Source organism: Electrophorus electricus, chromosome 20, assembly GCF_041902795.1.
Source record: "Electrophorus electricus isolate QZ-2024a chromosome 20, ASM4190279v1, whole genome shotgun sequence".
NCBI lineage: Eukaryota > Metazoa > Chordata > Actinopteri > Gymnotiformes > Gymnotidae > Electrophorus > Electrophorus electricus.
Window position 1 is genome coordinate 1,239,233 of NC_137516.1, and position 16,123 is coordinate 1,255,355.

A 16,123-nucleotide genomic window follows, 5' to 3' on the forward strand; every position below is an offset into this window, starting at 1 on the left:
CAGGTGGTTCAGTCTCAAGGTTTAAATGGCTCTTACTTTGCACACACTTTGAGCGTGACCTTAGTGTCCAGAACGGTTATGACTGGAGGAAGCTCTATGGTTACTTCAAACTTTGGCAGCACTATGGGGGAGGGGTTTCAAAATATTAAACCCACATCAAACCTTTGCCTTACTTCATTAAAGAATTCTTAAGATGAGCCCCTCAAGACAAGTTAAACATACTGTCCCAAACACTGATCATTAAATCCCAACTGAAAACCGTGCTGCGCCTGACCATATTTCTTGATTTCAAAGTCTTGCGTGATTGGTTCATTCCCCTCATTCCAGGCAGTGATGACATAGAATCCCTCTGCAGCCTCGGGGCTTACGGGATACGACAGATCCAGGAAGCCGCTGGATGTGGACATGTTCAGCCACTGACCAATACGGTTGGAGTTGGGGTCCTACAGACAGCAGCAGCATGCAATGATCCTCAAATATACTATGAGCAAAGAATTTCCATAGCAACCAGGACACAGTTCCAGAATCAGTAAATACATACAGAGTGATGATGCATATTGCACACTTCATACCTGCAGCTCCACTGTTGAGAACTGAGAGAGAGAGAGAGACACACACACACTTCACATCAGTGGCATACACTGCTGCAACAGTCCTTTTATTTTATGGAACAACTTGAAAAACTGCACATTTCACTCCCTTACCATCCCATTGTAGGTGAGGAAGTTGGAATCCAGAGACACTATCCGGATTTTCACTGTAGAGAGAAAGACAGCATCAATACTGCTGACCCTCCAAACACTCAGAAAGAGACCGGTTTAGATCCATGGCTGTCGAGTTCCCCCTGCACCTCCTTTAGGAAACCCCAGTCCAAAACCACCAACAATACCTGTCTGTCCTGGTTTGTACAAGGGTTTGTCTGTTGCAATGATGGTCAGCTGAGCAGGAGGTTTTATGAGGATCTTTGTTGTCCCATTTAGGAATGTAGTTTTCCCTTTTACCTCAAAGACAATGGATGCTTCTGTATCTATGCTTACAGCAGGAACCTGTTTAATGAAGAAAGAAACTAGCAAAGTGAACCCAGAAAACCTCTTCTAATCTGATGTGCAGATACAGAGGGTCTCTGATATTCCTCAATCACCCACATGTGTGCTTGTACAAGCAACTTACACAGAGAACATGTTCAAAAAACAGACCAAAACTACAAAAGGAATGAGAGATGTAAACTGGGATAAAATTGGGACACAAGCCAAGTCAAAAGACCTTTCTAGTAAAGGCTCCATTTTCACATGGGGCTCTGCTTGATTAAAAACCAGTTTCTTTGTGGCTTTAATATGTTGTAGACAGTGAGGGTACGGACCTTAAAGGAAACACACTGGTAGTGGTCTTGGCTTACAACAGTCTGGCTCAGAAGAGTCTTGCTGGTTTGCCCGTGTTCCAGAGTCACATGTAACAATAAGCTTTTTTGGGCGGTGTGGACATGGACACACAGTGTCTCAGTACTGCCCCCTACAGGCTGGGAATTGGCAGTCAACAGGTAAATCCTGAAGGGGAACAGAGATAAAACCAGTTGACATACGGTTGATTAGAAAGACCTAAATCCACACTGCCCATCCATGGAAACCATTAAATAGGCCTCCAATTTTTGTATAGCAACTTGCATAATATCTGTATTATTGTCATTATCCAATTACTCATGAAACCTGGCACAAGTGAAAAATACAGCAAAACTGAGAATTGGGGGGGTTTTTTGTTTTGTTTTTGTGGCATGCATTTTAATCCATCATGTTGGCCCAAAGTAAACAAATAGGCAATCCTATAAATAATACAGACAAATTTAGAGACCTACAGCTTACTTTAAACCAACAAATACTACCACAAATGTAACAAACACAGATATGAGAGAAAGAATAAACACTCATACGTGTCATTAGAGAAAAAGGCAACAGCCCTGTGGAGGAGCAGAAGCACAGTGGCAAACACCACGGAGCGCTGCATCCTGACCGCAACTCCACCACCACCAGACAATCAGACCGCCTGGGAGCTCATGCTATAAATAATAAGCCCCTCCCCTTCACAGGGGAAAAGTCTTTGAGCCCTGCCCTAGCTACTGCGCCACTTATCAAATAACCTATCAGTTCGGTCAAAGTTTGAGTTAATTGGGTTGGAGCATTTAGCGTCACTCTCACAGCCTATCCACGACTGAATTTCTCCTCAATGTTGTCATTCAATGACAAAAAACCCAAATCTACTCAACGAGGTACTGATTAGGCTATCTACTAAACCAAATCTATTTAATGAGGTACTGATGAGGCGATCTCCTAAACCAAATCGGTTTAACGAGCAATGTGCGAGACGGGTGGAGCGCATACTAATATGCACGAAGGCTTCGATGAAACGAGTCGTTTCACCACATGTTGATTTCTGAACTATTTCTGAGTCAAAACAGTAGTATTGTGTTTTTTAAAAATGAATTTGTTTTAGTCAAGGTCTGAAAACATTATCTTTTTTTGTTCTTTTGTTATAAATGTTCTATGTGATAATGTTTGATAGCAGTAGCTCAGTGGTCGAGGTTACTTGTAAATGGAACATTGCTGGTTCACTGCCAAATTGCCTCTGTTGGGCCCCTGAGCAAGGCCCTTAACTCGCCATTGCTCAAGCTGTACTCAGTCATAATTGTAAGTTGCTTTGGATAAAAGTGTCAGCTAAATGTATCTGTTGGCCGTTAGAATTGTTCTTTTTACTCAAACACATACAAAACTAGAGAAAGTGATTATTTTGCAGATTGTTTTGTCAGTTTGTGTGTGTTGTTCTTTTGTTATCCTTTTCAGTTCTTCACTTGTGTTAATAAGAATAACTAGGTAAGGCTCTCTCAGTAAGTGTTTAGAGAATATGGACTAATACAAAGTCGGTTGCTTTGTCATGTCGCTCCTGCGCTGTTACGATTCATTTGTCGAACTTGTTCGGAGTCATGTTTTAATGGTTATGTATTCATACTTAAAAACTCAGAGTAAATTGTTGGCTGATTATAGAAAGGAAATCTTATTCCTTTTTCAACATATTGCATTTCGAACAATTAGTTTGGGCTTTTTAATCCAAGATTGATGTCTAATTACTGTCCATGAGTCCCAGCGGTTCATATTTTAATTTTAAAATGGCCAAATTTTAGCGCTTTAGGACATTTTGTGTTATTCGCATATAAGCTATATCTAATTATTTATATATATATATATATATATTATAAATACACACACACACACACACACACACTAATATTTCATTGGACCATCTTTAGCTTTGATTACGGCACGCATTCGCTGTGGCATCATTTCCACAAGCTGCTGCAAAGTCACCATATTTATTTCTGTCCAAAGTTGCATTAATTTTTCCCCAAGATCTTGTATTGATGATGGGAGATTTGGAGCATTGCGCCAAGTCATCTTGGAATATGCCCGTGCCATCAGGGAAGAAAAAAAATGCATTGATGGAATAACCTGGTCATTCAGTATATTCGGGTAGTCAGCTGACCTCATTCTTTGGGCCCATAACGTTGATGAACCTAGACCTGACCAACTGCAGCAACCCCAGATCATAGCACTGCCCCCACAGGCTTGTACGGTAGGCACTAGGAGTGATGGGTGCATCACTTCAGCCGCCTCTCTTCTCACCGTGATGCTCCCATCACTCTGGAACAGGGTAAATCTGGACTCATCAGACCACATGACTTTCTTCCATTGCTCCAGGGTCCAATCTTTATGTTCCCTAGCAAACTGAAGCCGTTTTTGCCGGTCAGAATCACGGACAAGTGGTTTTCTTAAGGCTACGCAGCTGTTTAGTCCCAATGCCTTGAGTTCCCTTTGCATTGTGCATGTGGAAATGCTCTTACTTTCACTATTAAACATGTTTTGCTACGATTTGATTTCACCACACGTTTAAGTGATCGCCGATCACGATCATTCGAGATTTTATTCCGACCGCATTCCTTCATCGAAGATGATGTTTCCCCACTGTCCTTCCACTTTTTAACAATGCGTTGGACAGCTCTTAACCCGATTTGCTTAGTTTCAGCAATCTCCTTAGAGGTTTTCTCTGCTTGATGCATGCCATGAATTTGACCCTTCTGAAACAGATTAGCATCTTTTCCACGACCACAGGATGTGTCTTTTGACATGGTTGTTTAACAAATGAGAAGCTACTCACTGCATCAGTTAGGGTTAAATAGCTTGCTGCCAGCTGAAACATACTCACCCATGTAGTAATTATCCAATGGGAGACTCTTACCTATTTGGCCAGGCAGTGTGGGTGTGGGTGGGTGTATTGCACAATTTTGGTAAATATAGAATATGATGTAAGGTGACATGATGTTTTAATATTTGTTGATCTCCTTAATTTTAGTTGTGATGTGGGATAATATGTTTGTATTTTGTGGAGTCACGTTTTGTTCCCGCCATGAGAGTTTCCTGTTTCTATGAAATTGTGATGTAGAATTTTATGGCAGGGTTTAACTAGGTGTGGAAATTGTAGTTTATCACGAATTGTACTGCTGAAGTGGTTTATGCACATATGTGATGGTGTCCACGTTAAATGTCTGTGAAGCCCTTTGTGCTTGAAACTCACAACCAGACTTTCTGCTCATTATATTTAATCTTATGGTTCTTAAATTGTATTAATAAACCTGTAGTTTGTCCTGGCACTGGTGGTGTTGCTTTTTTAAAAGGCCTAAAGTGGTACCTGTTAAATGTATAAATAACCATACATCTCTGTGCTTTGCTCTAAAAACATTTCTGCTTTTGGTAAGTTGTCCTAATGTTGCCTCATTTCGTCCCTCCACAGCCGCTTTCTCTGCCAGTATTTCAGACCACTGTGCACAAGGACTTGCTAGCATTCATAAGCAAGATTCAAAATATGATGCAGTAAGTCTGACGCAGCTATCTACATACATGTCAATATTTCCAAACGTATCTGCAGACCTTTGGAAGGAATTTACCCGCAGTGTTAGTGTAGACCAACAGACCATATGCAAATCATTTCTGAAGTATTTTTAGGCTCCATTTCCACTGCAAGTGTTGGACAGACTGCTCTTAAAGGTACACGTCATTATGGAGCGACGACACACTACGTCAGAGATCTGCGGCGACAGGTTCAGAAGAGACGTCGCAGCGCGTGTATCCAGTGACGTCCTTGTTCTCCACGTGCTGTGTGGGACGTAAGCTGATTCCTTACTGTTTATTCTAGTGAAGAGTACATGTTAAGACATTGGCAAGGTTTGGTTCACTTATTACTGAGAACTGACTGTTGTAAACCCGTTACGGGAGCCTACTGAGTTGCTAATTCTACACTGTTATTATTCTGCACTAATCACGTCACTTCTCACTAGCAATGTTGTAAAGCCATACTAGTGTGGAGTGAAGTGCTAGTTGGGATGTGCGCGATATATATGACGTGTTAGTTGGCGTAGAAGTGTTCAGCTCTACGTCCAGCTCGTTCTAGAACCTCGCATGTAATAATAGAGGAGCACTAGTGCTTCCCCCCTAGAGAGCGCTGTTGGACCACCTCAGTACGGTATATTCATATTGTACAGGAAATGAACTGAATGTATTACTGTAGACGAGTGCCTAGTATTCATAAAGAGGCAATGATTATTGGAATGTTTTTCTGTTCCAGACCATACGTCACTCTTCATTCTCCATACCTCAAATGCACAGCTAGCTGCCTGTAATGTACAAGCCTGAGTCCGTATATTAATGTACCAGTGAAAATGCTGGTGTGTGAATGAGCCTGATGTGTTGCATTGTTCAATATCACCACTAACATTCCAGTGGTCTGACGGACACTTCAAAGGAGGACAAATCACGCCTTAGGACCTGCCTTGCTCTACAGTCCACTTACCTCTATTGAACAGTAAGGAAAGCCTATTTTAGTTTAGTGATTTGTACTCAAAACTAGCAGAGAACACAACATTAATGATAGTACACACACACACACACATGAATCTGAAGAAATATCAGATCAGGTTTGAGAGTTTTAATGACCACAGAACAGACAAAAGGTGAGGTCCGTCCCCCCCCCCCCCCCCCCATAGGGAACAAGACTCTTGGGAGGAGAATTTGAAAACACAAAGGTGAACAGCTGATAGCAATTCCAGCCCCCTGCTACCACCAGTCTGTGCTGAACATTGGGAATAAGTGAGACCGTCGAGTCTAGGGGATCTGTAGACCAGAGTTGCAAGACAATAGATTGTGAACATGTGATGAACCAGTCTCAGTATAGAGGAGAAACAAACACACAAAGAACAACAAAAGCCTTCTACAGGTGTTGCCAACCACTACAGCGTTGTCCTAGTTCAACAAGTGCCACAACCACCACCTAAATGTATACATAGAGCAAAGGCCAAACGCACTGCAGAGTCTGTTTGGCTAGTGTTCCCTTCACATTTTACACACCATTGTTGAACAGAAACCAAGCAGAGACAGCAGTGTTGGCAACACATTTTATTTAAGAAAGCAGGATTATTTTGAAAAGAACCAAGAACAGGTTCAGCATCATTTTTGCTGAACAGCATTAGCCTGAGCCCTAGTGCTTGACCATCCCACTGAACTGGGTAGGAAGCAATTGGGGTTTACTGTGATGGTAGTAGGAGTGACCAGGCAAGTCCTGAGTGAAGCTGTAGCTGGTTGAACCACTGGACACACTTGATGGGGAACCAGTGTAGGATAAGTGCACGTCAGAGGATTGCTGGTCCACATTAAAATCCACAGCAGATGCTGGTTGGCTTACACCTGCCTGCATCACAGCATTCTGTCCCCAGCCACTAGAGCAAGTGCCAAGATGCCCTTTGGACAACCCATACATGCTGGATGGGGTCTGACTTGCTGGGTTGTATTGGTTGAAGGTTACAATGTGGGATCCAGTTTGGGGAGGATTTGGGACCCCCTTCTGGGACTGATCAGTGTGCAATGCAGTCTGCTGGCTCAATGTCTGCCCTGTGCTCCCAACCGGACAATGGGGGGGGGACCCATGGGGGCTGCCTTGTTGTGCAGCACCACTGGCAGACTGTTGGCTAGTAAAGACATTCGAACTCACACTGGAGCCTTGCATCTGGGACTGGCCAGTCTGGGATGCAAATTGTTGGCTTGATGTCTGCCATCTACTTGCAACCCGAGAAGGAACAGTCCCATGAGAGCTTCCGTGTGCTTCATCTTTGACTGGCTGTCCGCTAGTTGAGGTCACACAAGAACTCACACTCGAACCCTCCAGCTGGGTCTGGGCAGTCTGTACTGAAGGCTGGTCAGGGCTAGATGGCTGCCATGTGCCTGCACCCATGGAATACAAAAGGTCCATAGTAGGTGCTCGTTTGTGGAGCATGTCTGCCAGACTGCTGGCTAGAGGACTGCCACATGCTTGCACCCTGCACAGGCCCAAGTCCATAATAACTGCTGCTTTTTTGTGTAGCATAACCAGCTCCCTGTTGGCTGGTGGAGCCCAAGCCAGAACTTGCACTCTGGGCTGGCAGAAACGCATAGTAACTGCTTTTTTGTGGAACATCACTGCCAGTCTGCCGTCTCCACGTCTGCCATCTACTCGAAACCCGAGAAGGAACGGCCCCACGTTGTTGCGCATCCTTGACCGGCTGTCGGCCAGTAGTGGTTACACCTGAACTCCCGCTGGCGCTGTGGCTAGCCAAAGAAAAGTGTCTGGATTTCAGCTGTGTGTAGCTTTGAGATTGAGGGAAGGGAACATGAGGAGGTTGGAGCTTCTTCGAAGGATGGTATGTTGGGTGGCCTGAGGATGGGGCCCTGTAGTCTCCCTGATGGGTGGGAGCAGATTGAACAGACACAGCGTGCGTCCTTGAACCAGTATACTGACTCGGGAAACCTTGAGCACTGGATACAGAGTCCAAGCTGCCAGCAGACCCCTGATGCCAGACACCTTGTTGAAAAAGGCTACTGGAAGTCTGGGGGGTGCCAAGGGCACGATTAGCACTCTGCCCCTGAAACTGAGTTTCACCACTACCAGAAGAGTCCTGCAGTTGGGGTTGGGTTACAAGTCTAGGAAGTTGCTGGCCACCTTGGAACACAGACTGGTAATACCCAGCAGAGCCACTTGCAGTCTGAGCACTTGAATCCATTTGACTTCTGGAAGCACTCCTTGACCATCCACCCGGAGTCTGACCGGGTTCCGGGCCTTGCCGAGGAAACACAGAGCTACTTTGCTTGGATGCAACACTGGAAGGAGAGCCCTCCATCTTGGTCAGATAAGGTAGGTAGTCGACTTCTTGGGGCTGAGCCACAGAAGCTGATGTCGCTACACCATACCAGTGTGGTGCAGATCTTTTGTTCCACACTTCAAGGGGATGAACAGAGCAGAGAGATTGCTTAAATTCCTGAACATGGACACAAAGCATCACTAGCTGTAGCTTGATCTGAACACTTTCTTACCACCAAGCCCCTCTGCATCTCTCAGCAGAAATACAACAGTGAGGAGTAACCAAAGCCTACAAGACAAAAGGAAATTTAAACACGAAAATAATCTGCAGTCTTAAACATGCACAAGGTAACACCACACGACTACCTTCTGCGCCACCACATTGTGCCACTAGACAGGGGACACCCCAATACCCAGCTTCATACACCAACCCTTCTCCCTGAGAGAAGCAGACAGACACAAGCTCCCTTCCTGTCTGCATTCCTTTTAAGCCTCTCATTAAAGTTAGCTGATAAGAATCACCAGTTCAAACTCTTTACAGCTGTTACCTAACCAATTAAAGGAACCTACGAGCGAGTAACAAGAGCTAGAAATACTTGGAGATATAGTAAGCATATCAGTAATATTGCTGTAGTCCCAGAGGCTGCATTAATTGTACAGGCCTTAATGTTCATTTCTGGTTTGTTTGTTTCCTTCTCACATGGATGGAATTGAGTTTGGCTGTTTGTTTGTCAAACATTCAAATCCAGCAAATATCCATTTCACACTTTATTTTTGTTTGGAGCCATTGCTATTCCTTTTATACATGTAGTCTTGAAGTTTAGATGTAGGCTGGAGTTGTGAGGAATACAAAAGCATCTTTCAGACTCAATTAGGATTAAAATTCTAACATGGAGGTTGATTCTCAAAATGTCCTGACATCCTTTTCAGATAAAATTGTATTTTGCCTTTCCATGAAAATGTATTACACTGACCTTATCAATGTCAAATGAACATGTTTACTCCCTTTAAACAGACACAGCGTGGACGCGTCTCCTCACTTTAAAGAGAGATAAACACGTAGAAGTGCACTGTGTATTTTACAGGACCTGATAGAGATCTGGTGGGGGGGGGGGGGAGATGATGTACTGTACAGTTCCGAGTTTGTGGTGGTCCATGCAGAATCCAACAATGTTAGTTGGATATGATGGTGAACATTGTTTTGATATTTAGTTACATTAGAAATCCCACATGAAGTCTAATGCGTCAGTCAGTCATTGTAGTGATGCATGTGAACATGTAGAGTAGCAGCAGGTTTAATTTATTGTATATTCATATATCCTGTGTAGCTGTACCTGTATGATAAATGGCTTTAGTGTCAACTAAACCACTGAGAAGGAGATTAGTAGATGGAACAGGACAGAAGTGGAGGTCCTTGATGCACACCCAAGTGTACCTGGTCACAATATCTGGACTCGTCTTCTTACAAATCCATAGATTTCTGAGCATTAGTATACTTTGTCCCTCAATTCTCTCCTCATGAGAGAGTGAATTCCCTGTGACCCTCCCCACCAATGTTCAATTTATGACTAGTCTTGCTCTGAATGGCAAGTTATGCTGAGCAGTGATCCAGTAACAAGAGCGCTCAGGCAGATGAGGGAACACTGGTGAAGACCACAAAAACCCCCCACCAAGGCATTTGTACACTGCACAAGAGAATTTATTTCAATACAACCGAGTAATTACACAACAGTCACCCAGTAGCATTAGAGCCGATTTACACTTCAGGTAAAGGGACAGATTCTCCTGGTACAATGCAGTACAACATGGCCAACATTAGTGCAGGCAGCAGGGCACGTGGTCTACCGTTCGTTACATGGAGACGTGTATTGTGTAACGGCCACATCACCTACAGGAGAGAAAGGAAAACCGGTTCTTATTCATACTACACAGGCGGACATTCGAATTCAGTTCATATGATCCTTGTCCTTAATTGCATATTGGTCATTTCTATCCAACCCTCTCCCTCATCTTCCATGACGGTTTCGGAAGATAACAGGACTGGTTCTTACTGGGCTGGTAGTAGTCGTAGATCTTCACCACAGCTGGCTTCAGGTTCTGCACTGCTATGTCCTGCTGGATAACCAGAGTGTAGGTCTTGGTCTCTCCCTTCTTCAGCTGGGGAAAAGGGAGACCGATGCAGTCACCATACAAAATGATGGGACAAACACCATGGTAACGGTGGCCTCCGACACACACTGTTCATCTTACAAGCAAGTTGATCTGGCGAAAGCCTGTTCTTACCCCGTTCAGGTAGATGACTACGTTTCTCTCCGTTGGATCCACGCGTTTTACAGTGCCTTTCACCTGTAGACACAGGTTCTTTGTGAGCAGACCAGCTAATGCATGATGGGTATTTTCAGTGAGGTCAAAGTTACCTCTGTAGAGCCAGCTACTGGCATCAGTGACCCCTCAACCAGACTGAAGCCAGACAGCAGCTTGACCTCGATGACCACCATGTCCGTCTCAGTCCTGTTACCGTTATACCTGAAAGGTGAATTAAAGCAAAGTCACAGGGTTACATGGACAGACTTTATACATCCAAAGCCATCCTTTCCTCTTGTGCTCTAGTAGAGCTCACCTGACAGTCACAGTGACCCCCACAGACAGGTTTGGGGCACTGCAGTTTGAGCTTGTGTTGACCGCGATACTGAAGGAGGAGAAGTCATTGGGAGGCGGGATGTTGTAGTGCTGGGTGAACTGGAGGAGAAATACAAGTACCCCAGAGTCATTTTTACACCCAAGAAGCTCTTCAAGCATCTCTACACCAAGGGGCACCAGACTGACCTGCACAAACACACAGCCTTGGCCTGATGCCCTGACGTTGTACACCCCAGTCACTTCCTGCAGCTGGATCTGCTGGTACAGCAGTCTGTTGCTCTGGTTCACCGTGAACTGGGTCTTCGAGCCGAGGGGTGACGTCACAGTCACCGCAATGGTGCCTGTTGTACTGTAGGTGGCAGTGCTGTATTTTGCCAGAGCCTGAAGAGCCACTACAGTGTCCTGGGCAGAGAAAAGGGATTCAAAACAGGAGGCATTTCTTCTAGGGTATGGTTTTACACTGATGTCATCCAACAAACAAGAAGGACTAGAGTATTCGCGTTCATTGGTATCTTGCTCCAACCTACTGTACTGGCTAGGATGCATCCCATGAGGAAATGAAAGCACATTTAGCCAATTACAAGTCAAGTACCTTACACACGTGCTCAGGGCAGCGGTGGCTATGGCGCTCTGGATAAGAGCATCCGCAAGAATTAAAAGGTGGCTGTTGAGGTGTAAACATCTCGAGAAACTGAATCAAGCGAGCCAACTATTAGCAGAGCCAAAGATCATACTCACGCCGGGCTACAAAGTGACAATATTTGAGCTGGCGGTGCGAAGGGGGGGCACTACCTGCGTAGACGCGAAACCGCCAAAGGCGTTCTGCTGCTGGCCCAGCCAGCGGACGATGCTGGCACTGTAGCCCAGCTCAAACTGGGGCAGCAGGGGTCCAGAGAGCACAGCCAAGAGCACGTAGGAGGTCGTCTCCACGTCCAGAGAGTCCGTCACCGTCCCAACACGTCCACTGCCCCAGTGCCGCCCATCCACTGAAGGAGACAGAAAAGCACCGAGCCCACTCGGCCAAGATTCTCCGGTAAATACCAGCCAACCATCACCATAATTGCTCTGTATTTATGGACACATGCAGCCTCCAAAACACGCCAGTTCTCAGCCAGATACCAACATCCAGTGAAGGTCAAATTGGGCAAGTCTGACCTGTCACTACGGCTCGCTGGTTCAGGCGGGAGAGCAGGGTTCCTCTCATCACCTGGTCTCCAGCTAGTGTGAAGGTGTAGGAGAGGAGGGCGATGGCATAGGTGGAGTTCACCTGTGCAGAGATGTTCCTCAGGCAGTCCAAACCCTTGGAAACCATGGGGTCCTACCATGGCAAACACAGTAAGGCATGTTCACACAGACTACTAGAGGGAACCGTTTGAGGAAGGGGAGCACTCACTGTCCTCTGGGTGCCCAACTCCAGTAGAGCAGCTGTGACGTACGCCGAGAGGGTCACCTCATCGTTCACTCCACCCTGGGTAAGAGCGCAAAGTCAGCCAGCCGGCTCACAGGAGTGCTGCACCACACATCTGCTGCACTGCAGAGTCCTGACCTGCATGTCCACATGGATGAGGTTGCCCACTGAGGCAAAACAGCCGTTTAGCTGCTGCTTGTTGCCCAGCCAAGTCTTGGCCTGATCGATGACCGTCTGATCGATAAAGATGTATTGCTTTGCGCTTTCGAAAGACTTCATCACGAACGCAGTGAGCCTGAGTACACAGACACCAGGGAGCTTCTGATTTTTATATTCATTCATTTCAATAAGAGCCATCCATAACACGGCCAGGGGTCTGGTGTCATTTGAGAGCTGTACAGGAACCATCTGGTTTGTGCGAGACTGACCAGGTGTTGCCCGAGTTGTCGGAGGTCCCAAAGGCACTGTACGATCCATCCTCATGCTTGTAGGTCAGCTCTCTCTGGTAGCCTGCATCAGTCATGGGGAGAAACAGGCTGCTCGGCTCATGCTGCCAAAAGGTCCAGAATAAACTGCAGAAAATCAAACCACCCCCCCAGGTATCCTGCACACAGTCTGGGAGCCACTGGTGTGTGCCCTCACCACTCAGCAGGAAGGAGGTGGCTTTGCTCCTGATGGCGGGCGTCAGCTGGCCGCTGCTCTCCAAGTACCCCAGGATGAAGATGTCGGGGGCAAAGAGCAGCATGTTCTGTTCACCGCAGCCGTACGGCATGGCCAGCAGGTTGTCCAGGTTCTGCAGCGCATGGCCCATCAGATCTCCTGCAGAGAGAGTCACCAGAATTGTGCGTGTCCATACGCAAGACCTTGTTCAATTCCAAATGAATGGGTGTGTAGCTGCAAGTGTCCTCACCCAGCACAGAGACAAAGGCAGTGGGGGAACCCTGCACAATCACTTTAGGCAACTTCAGTGTAACATTTCTCTCCACAACACCTAGAGGATGGGAAAAGGGCCATCAGAGAGACATCATCTCACTCACCAACCCAAGTGAGAACATTGTTGGACTACAGACCTGCAGGACAGAGGAGCTCATTGTAAGCGTTGGATTGTTTGGTGCCCTCTGCCTGTCAGAGGAAGAAGTAGTATGCAGTCAGAACCACCAGAACAAAACCCTTTAGTCTGCTCAGTATCCTTCTGTCAAGTTAACAGTGAACAACCCCACCCATCACAGTACAGACTACCTGGAACCACACAAAAAAAAGGGGGGTTTGGTGTGCAAGATATATACACACACACACCCATCCGACTGAGGAGAATAGCCACCCAACCAAGTTTGGTATTCATATCGTTCCAGCAGTGTTCAAATGCTCAGAAGCGTACAGCTACTGGCAGACTCCAGTAAGGGGAGTTGTGGTTACTGGGGCTCTTCAGGGTGGAGGAGACCCCAATGGAACTCACCTCCACCAGCAGGGTCTGAACCACCGTGTCCATACGTCCTTTCTCCGGCACACCGGTCACCCGATTCCCACACAGTGCAGATGTCTGTACTGCTTCTGCAGTCACTGTGAAGACCACCTCACCTACAATACACCCCCCCAAATTGGGCATTGGAAACGTCAAGCTACTTAATGAAATGCATAATTGTACATCCAGAAAGAGCAGTAACGCTACTCAACACATTTTTGCAAGTTGGAATGTGCCTTCTGAGAAGGCTGCAATAGTGGAACACAAATGAAGAGCATTACTGCTAGACAGCTGTTGCCGCCAACCTCAGCAATTCCACATTCCAATCCGCTTCTTAAATATGTGGATAAAAATACATGTCCAGTCTTCCAATTTCAGCTGACGTCAGACTTACCCAACACGGAGGGCGTGACGACCCACGTGAAGGTCCAGCCGTCGTCAGCACAGAGGCAGTGTGTGTAAATGCAGCTCTTGCAGGGTTGGACTGAGAACTGATTTGAGGATGCCAGCATCACTTGTACCTTTAAACACACATGCAGTGCGTCAGAGCCCAGCACTGTACAACTGCCCCTGCATTCCATGTGGCTCACAGGTACTTCCAGCACAAAACCTCCACACACGAGCCATAAGTGGGGACTCACTGCTCAGTGAACAGTCAAGTAGGAATTACCGTGGGGATAATCAGCTCCTCTGTCCCATAGGGGGATGGAGACACTGGGACCACTTACCATGATGCAGGAGGGGAGGTAGTTGAAGACTGTGGCCTTGAGCGTGAACACCTCTCCACGGACGATGGAGTAGGGCAGGGTCAGGCTCACGAAGAAAGGCTGGAAGGCCGTGAGGTCGACTTTTGGGGCCACGCCAAACCCGACCGGAGATGTACAAAATGCGCCTCCCTCCCACGTGGTGATGGTGTCTGGGACGGTCTCGTTGACCCTAGTAAACCCAGACGTCCTGGTGAGGAGAAGGAAAACTGGTCAGACGAGGCCACTGCATTTGGTGGCAACAGGTTTGAGCCACAGCCCAGGTGTACCCACCCCACATAAACAAGGTCCCAGATCCAAGTCTCTGGGAAGTATCTGCGGACCGTGGCGGCTGGTGGGTTTTGGTCTGAGGGAGTCTCACCAGAGCCTACAGGAAGTTCTTTGGCAAAGGCTACGTTTTCAACTGTTGAGAGAATATTTCTTCAATATCGGATACAATATGCATTTCTTCACTCAAAAGGACTTCATGCCACTTACAGCCAAATTTCCACAAAGTCCTGCAGTCAAAGGGCTTTCTTAGGTCAACATTGGTAATGGTCTTGATTCCAGCATCCTGAGAAAAGGGAACAGTGTTTCAAACAACAGCATATATCAACTACAAACCCTGGGTGCCAAAACTATTTCTTACTTTGAAGACATGGTACACATCAACGTTCCCATTGTATGGACCAGGGAAGGCGAGTCTTGCATTTAATAGAGGCTTTGGCAGGCGAGGTGGCATCTCAGAGCAAGGGTAGAAGTCTTCAGTGCCATCTGGGTATCCAGACAACTTGTAGACAGGGAGCAGCTTAAAGACCTAGGATGACATGAGATGCGAGAGTCAGCCATAGGACTCGATGAGCGTTTAACAGCTGCACAACTGTGCAAAATATGAGCCGAGCAAGAGAAAGCATTTGATCCAAGTATTGGTGGGCTGCTGCTGAATTGGAGTTCAACCCTGATCAGGTTAATGCGGGTTCTGGAGAACATCTGCACAAGTGTTGGATCAGAGCTCTGCAGGTGGGTGGCTCAGCTGGAACAGACCTGAGCACCCTGGAGCTTTAGGGCTTCGGTATGAACGTACAGATTCAACGCTGAGCTCCTTGTCCGGGCTGAGCAGCAACAGGCTCCGATCGATGGCCCTCACGGAGCACAGCGAGCCTGGGCGAGCCTTCAGCATCAACTCCACAGAACTCCCGGGCAGCTCCACAGGAGAAGAGAAATTCAGAGACACCTGGGAGACCATGAGAGACTAGTGAGAACCTCAAGCTACACTGTAAATGGATACAGCTTCTTATGAAGTGGAGACCAGCCACGGCAACATTTTACTTCACAAGACCACTAGAACATTGTGACATTCTGACCTCGTTAGCCAGACACAGCTCAACGGGGAAGTCCATGCTGTCGGCTACCACCTCCCCTCTCGGGAGCATGGCGTACACCACTACCTGGACGAGCGGAGACAGAGCACGCACATCCTGGAGGGGCACCACCACTCCTCCTCGGTTCTCTGTTACACACACACAGGACAGTTAGAACACAGCACCTAGAGCAGAAAGGGCATCAGTCCTGGAGCTTCAGAGCCCTCCAGAGTTTCCCAGGCCCAACTTGAGCCCTTTTGTTTCGTCATCTTTCAAATCAAAACGGAAGAATCAGGTGTGCACA

General features: G+C 46.7%; 4 protein-coding genes across 4 annotated transcripts; all 4 read right to left on the bottom strand.

The window, feature by feature from the left end:
• Positions 1-32: 32 nt before the first annotated feature.
• LOC145652704 (alpha-2-macroglobulin-like) lies at positions 33-1,998 on the bottom strand. The gene is made up of 7 exons (XM_081703828.1): positions 1,925-1,998; positions 1,361-1,544; positions 890-1,046; positions 705-757; positions 573-593; positions 275-443; positions 33-121 (listed from the first exon to the last, which is right to left on the bottom strand). Exons 1-7 carry the CDS (start codon positions 1,996-1,998, stop codon positions 33-35), a joined length of 747 nt encoding a protein of 248 aa, XP_081559954.1.
• Positions 1,999-6,140: 4,142 nt separating this feature from the next.
• LOC145652650 (uncharacterized) lies at positions 6,141-8,496 on the bottom strand. The gene is made up of 2 exons (XM_081703613.1): positions 8,439-8,496; positions 6,141-8,343 (listed from the first exon to the last, which is right to left on the bottom strand). The coding sequence occupies exon 2, from the start codon at positions 7,618-7,620 to the stop codon at positions 6,574-6,576; it is 1,047 nt and encodes a 348-aa protein (XP_081559739.1). The 5' UTR covers positions 7,621-8,343; positions 8,439-8,496; the 3' UTR covers positions 6,141-6,573.
• A 1,399-nt stretch (positions 8,497-9,895) lies between these two features.
• Positions 9,896-15,269, bottom strand: LOC145652626 (alpha-2-macroglobulin-like protein 1). Its single transcript, XM_081703556.1, has 20 exons — positions 15,108-15,269; positions 14,957-15,032; positions 14,753-14,882; positions 14,444-14,669; positions 14,110-14,236; positions 13,710-13,831; positions 13,324-13,375; positions 13,164-13,244; positions 12,896-13,072; positions 12,682-12,763; positions 12,392-12,548; positions 12,239-12,313; positions 12,001-12,163; positions 11,638-11,831; positions 11,032-11,247; positions 10,826-10,944; positions 10,623-10,731; positions 10,489-10,551; positions 10,257-10,362; positions 9,896-10,093 (listed from the first exon to the last, which is right to left on the bottom strand). Exons 1-20 carry the CDS (start codon positions 15,198-15,200, stop codon positions 10,047-10,049), a joined length of 2,415 nt encoding a protein of 804 aa, XP_081559682.1. The 5' UTR covers positions 15,201-15,269; the 3' UTR covers positions 9,896-10,046.
• Positions 15,270-15,464: 195 nt separating this feature from the next.
• Positions 15,465-16,088, bottom strand: LOC145652705 (alpha-2-macroglobulin-like protein 1). Its single transcript, XM_081703829.1, has 3 exons — positions 16,067-16,088; positions 15,823-15,968; positions 15,465-15,692 (listed from the first exon to the last, which is right to left on the bottom strand). The coding sequence occupies exons 1-3, from the start codon at positions 16,086-16,088 to the stop codon at positions 15,465-15,467; spliced, it is 396 nt and encodes a 131-aa protein (XP_081559955.1).
• Between the last annotated feature and the right edge of the window lie 35 nt (positions 16,089-16,123).

Excerpts from the sequence above, each read along its gene's own strand:
- LOC145652626 (XM_081703556.1), bottom strand. The coding sequence starts at position 15,200 with ATGCCACCTCGCCTGCCAAAGCCTCTATTAAATGCAAGACTCGCCTTC. Across the intron at positions 13,832-14,109 it reads CGTCACGCCCTCCGTGTTGG|GTGAGGTGGTCTTCACAGTG; the intron begins GTAAGTCTGACG and ends GGTGTATTGTAG. Across the intron at positions 12,164-12,238 it reads AGTTGGGCACCCAGAGGACA|GACCCCATGGTTTCCAAGGG; the intron begins GTGAGTGCTCCC and ends TTGCCATGGTAG.
- LOC145652705 (XM_081703829.1), bottom strand. The coding sequence starts at position 16,088 with ATGACGAAACAAAAGGGCTCAA. Across the intron at positions 15,969-16,066 it reads GACGAAACAAAAGGGCTCAA|AGAACCGAGGAGGAGTGGTG; the intron begins GTTGGGCCTGGG and ends TGTGTGTAACAG. Across the intron at positions 15,693-15,822 it reads AGCTGTGTCTGGCTAACGAG|GTGTCTCTGAATTTCTCTTC; the intron begins GTCAGAATGTCA and ends ATGGTCTCCCAG.
- LOC145652704 (XM_081703828.1), bottom strand. The coding sequence starts at position 1,998 with ATGCAGCGCTCCGTGGTGTTTGCCACTGTGCTTCTGCTCCTCCACAGG. Across the intron at positions 1,545-1,924 it reads GCCTTTTTCTCTAATGACAC|GATTTACCTGTTGACTGCCA; the intron begins GTATGAGTGTTT and ends GTTCCCCTTCAG. Across the intron at positions 122-274 it reads CTTTGAAATCAAGAAATATG|TGCTGCCAAAGTTTGAAGTA; the intron begins GTCAGGCGCAGC and ends CCTCCCCCATAG.
- LOC145652650 (XM_081703613.1), bottom strand. The coding sequence starts at position 7,620 with ATGCGCAACAACGTGGGGCCGTTCCTTCTCGGGTTTCGAGTAGATGGC.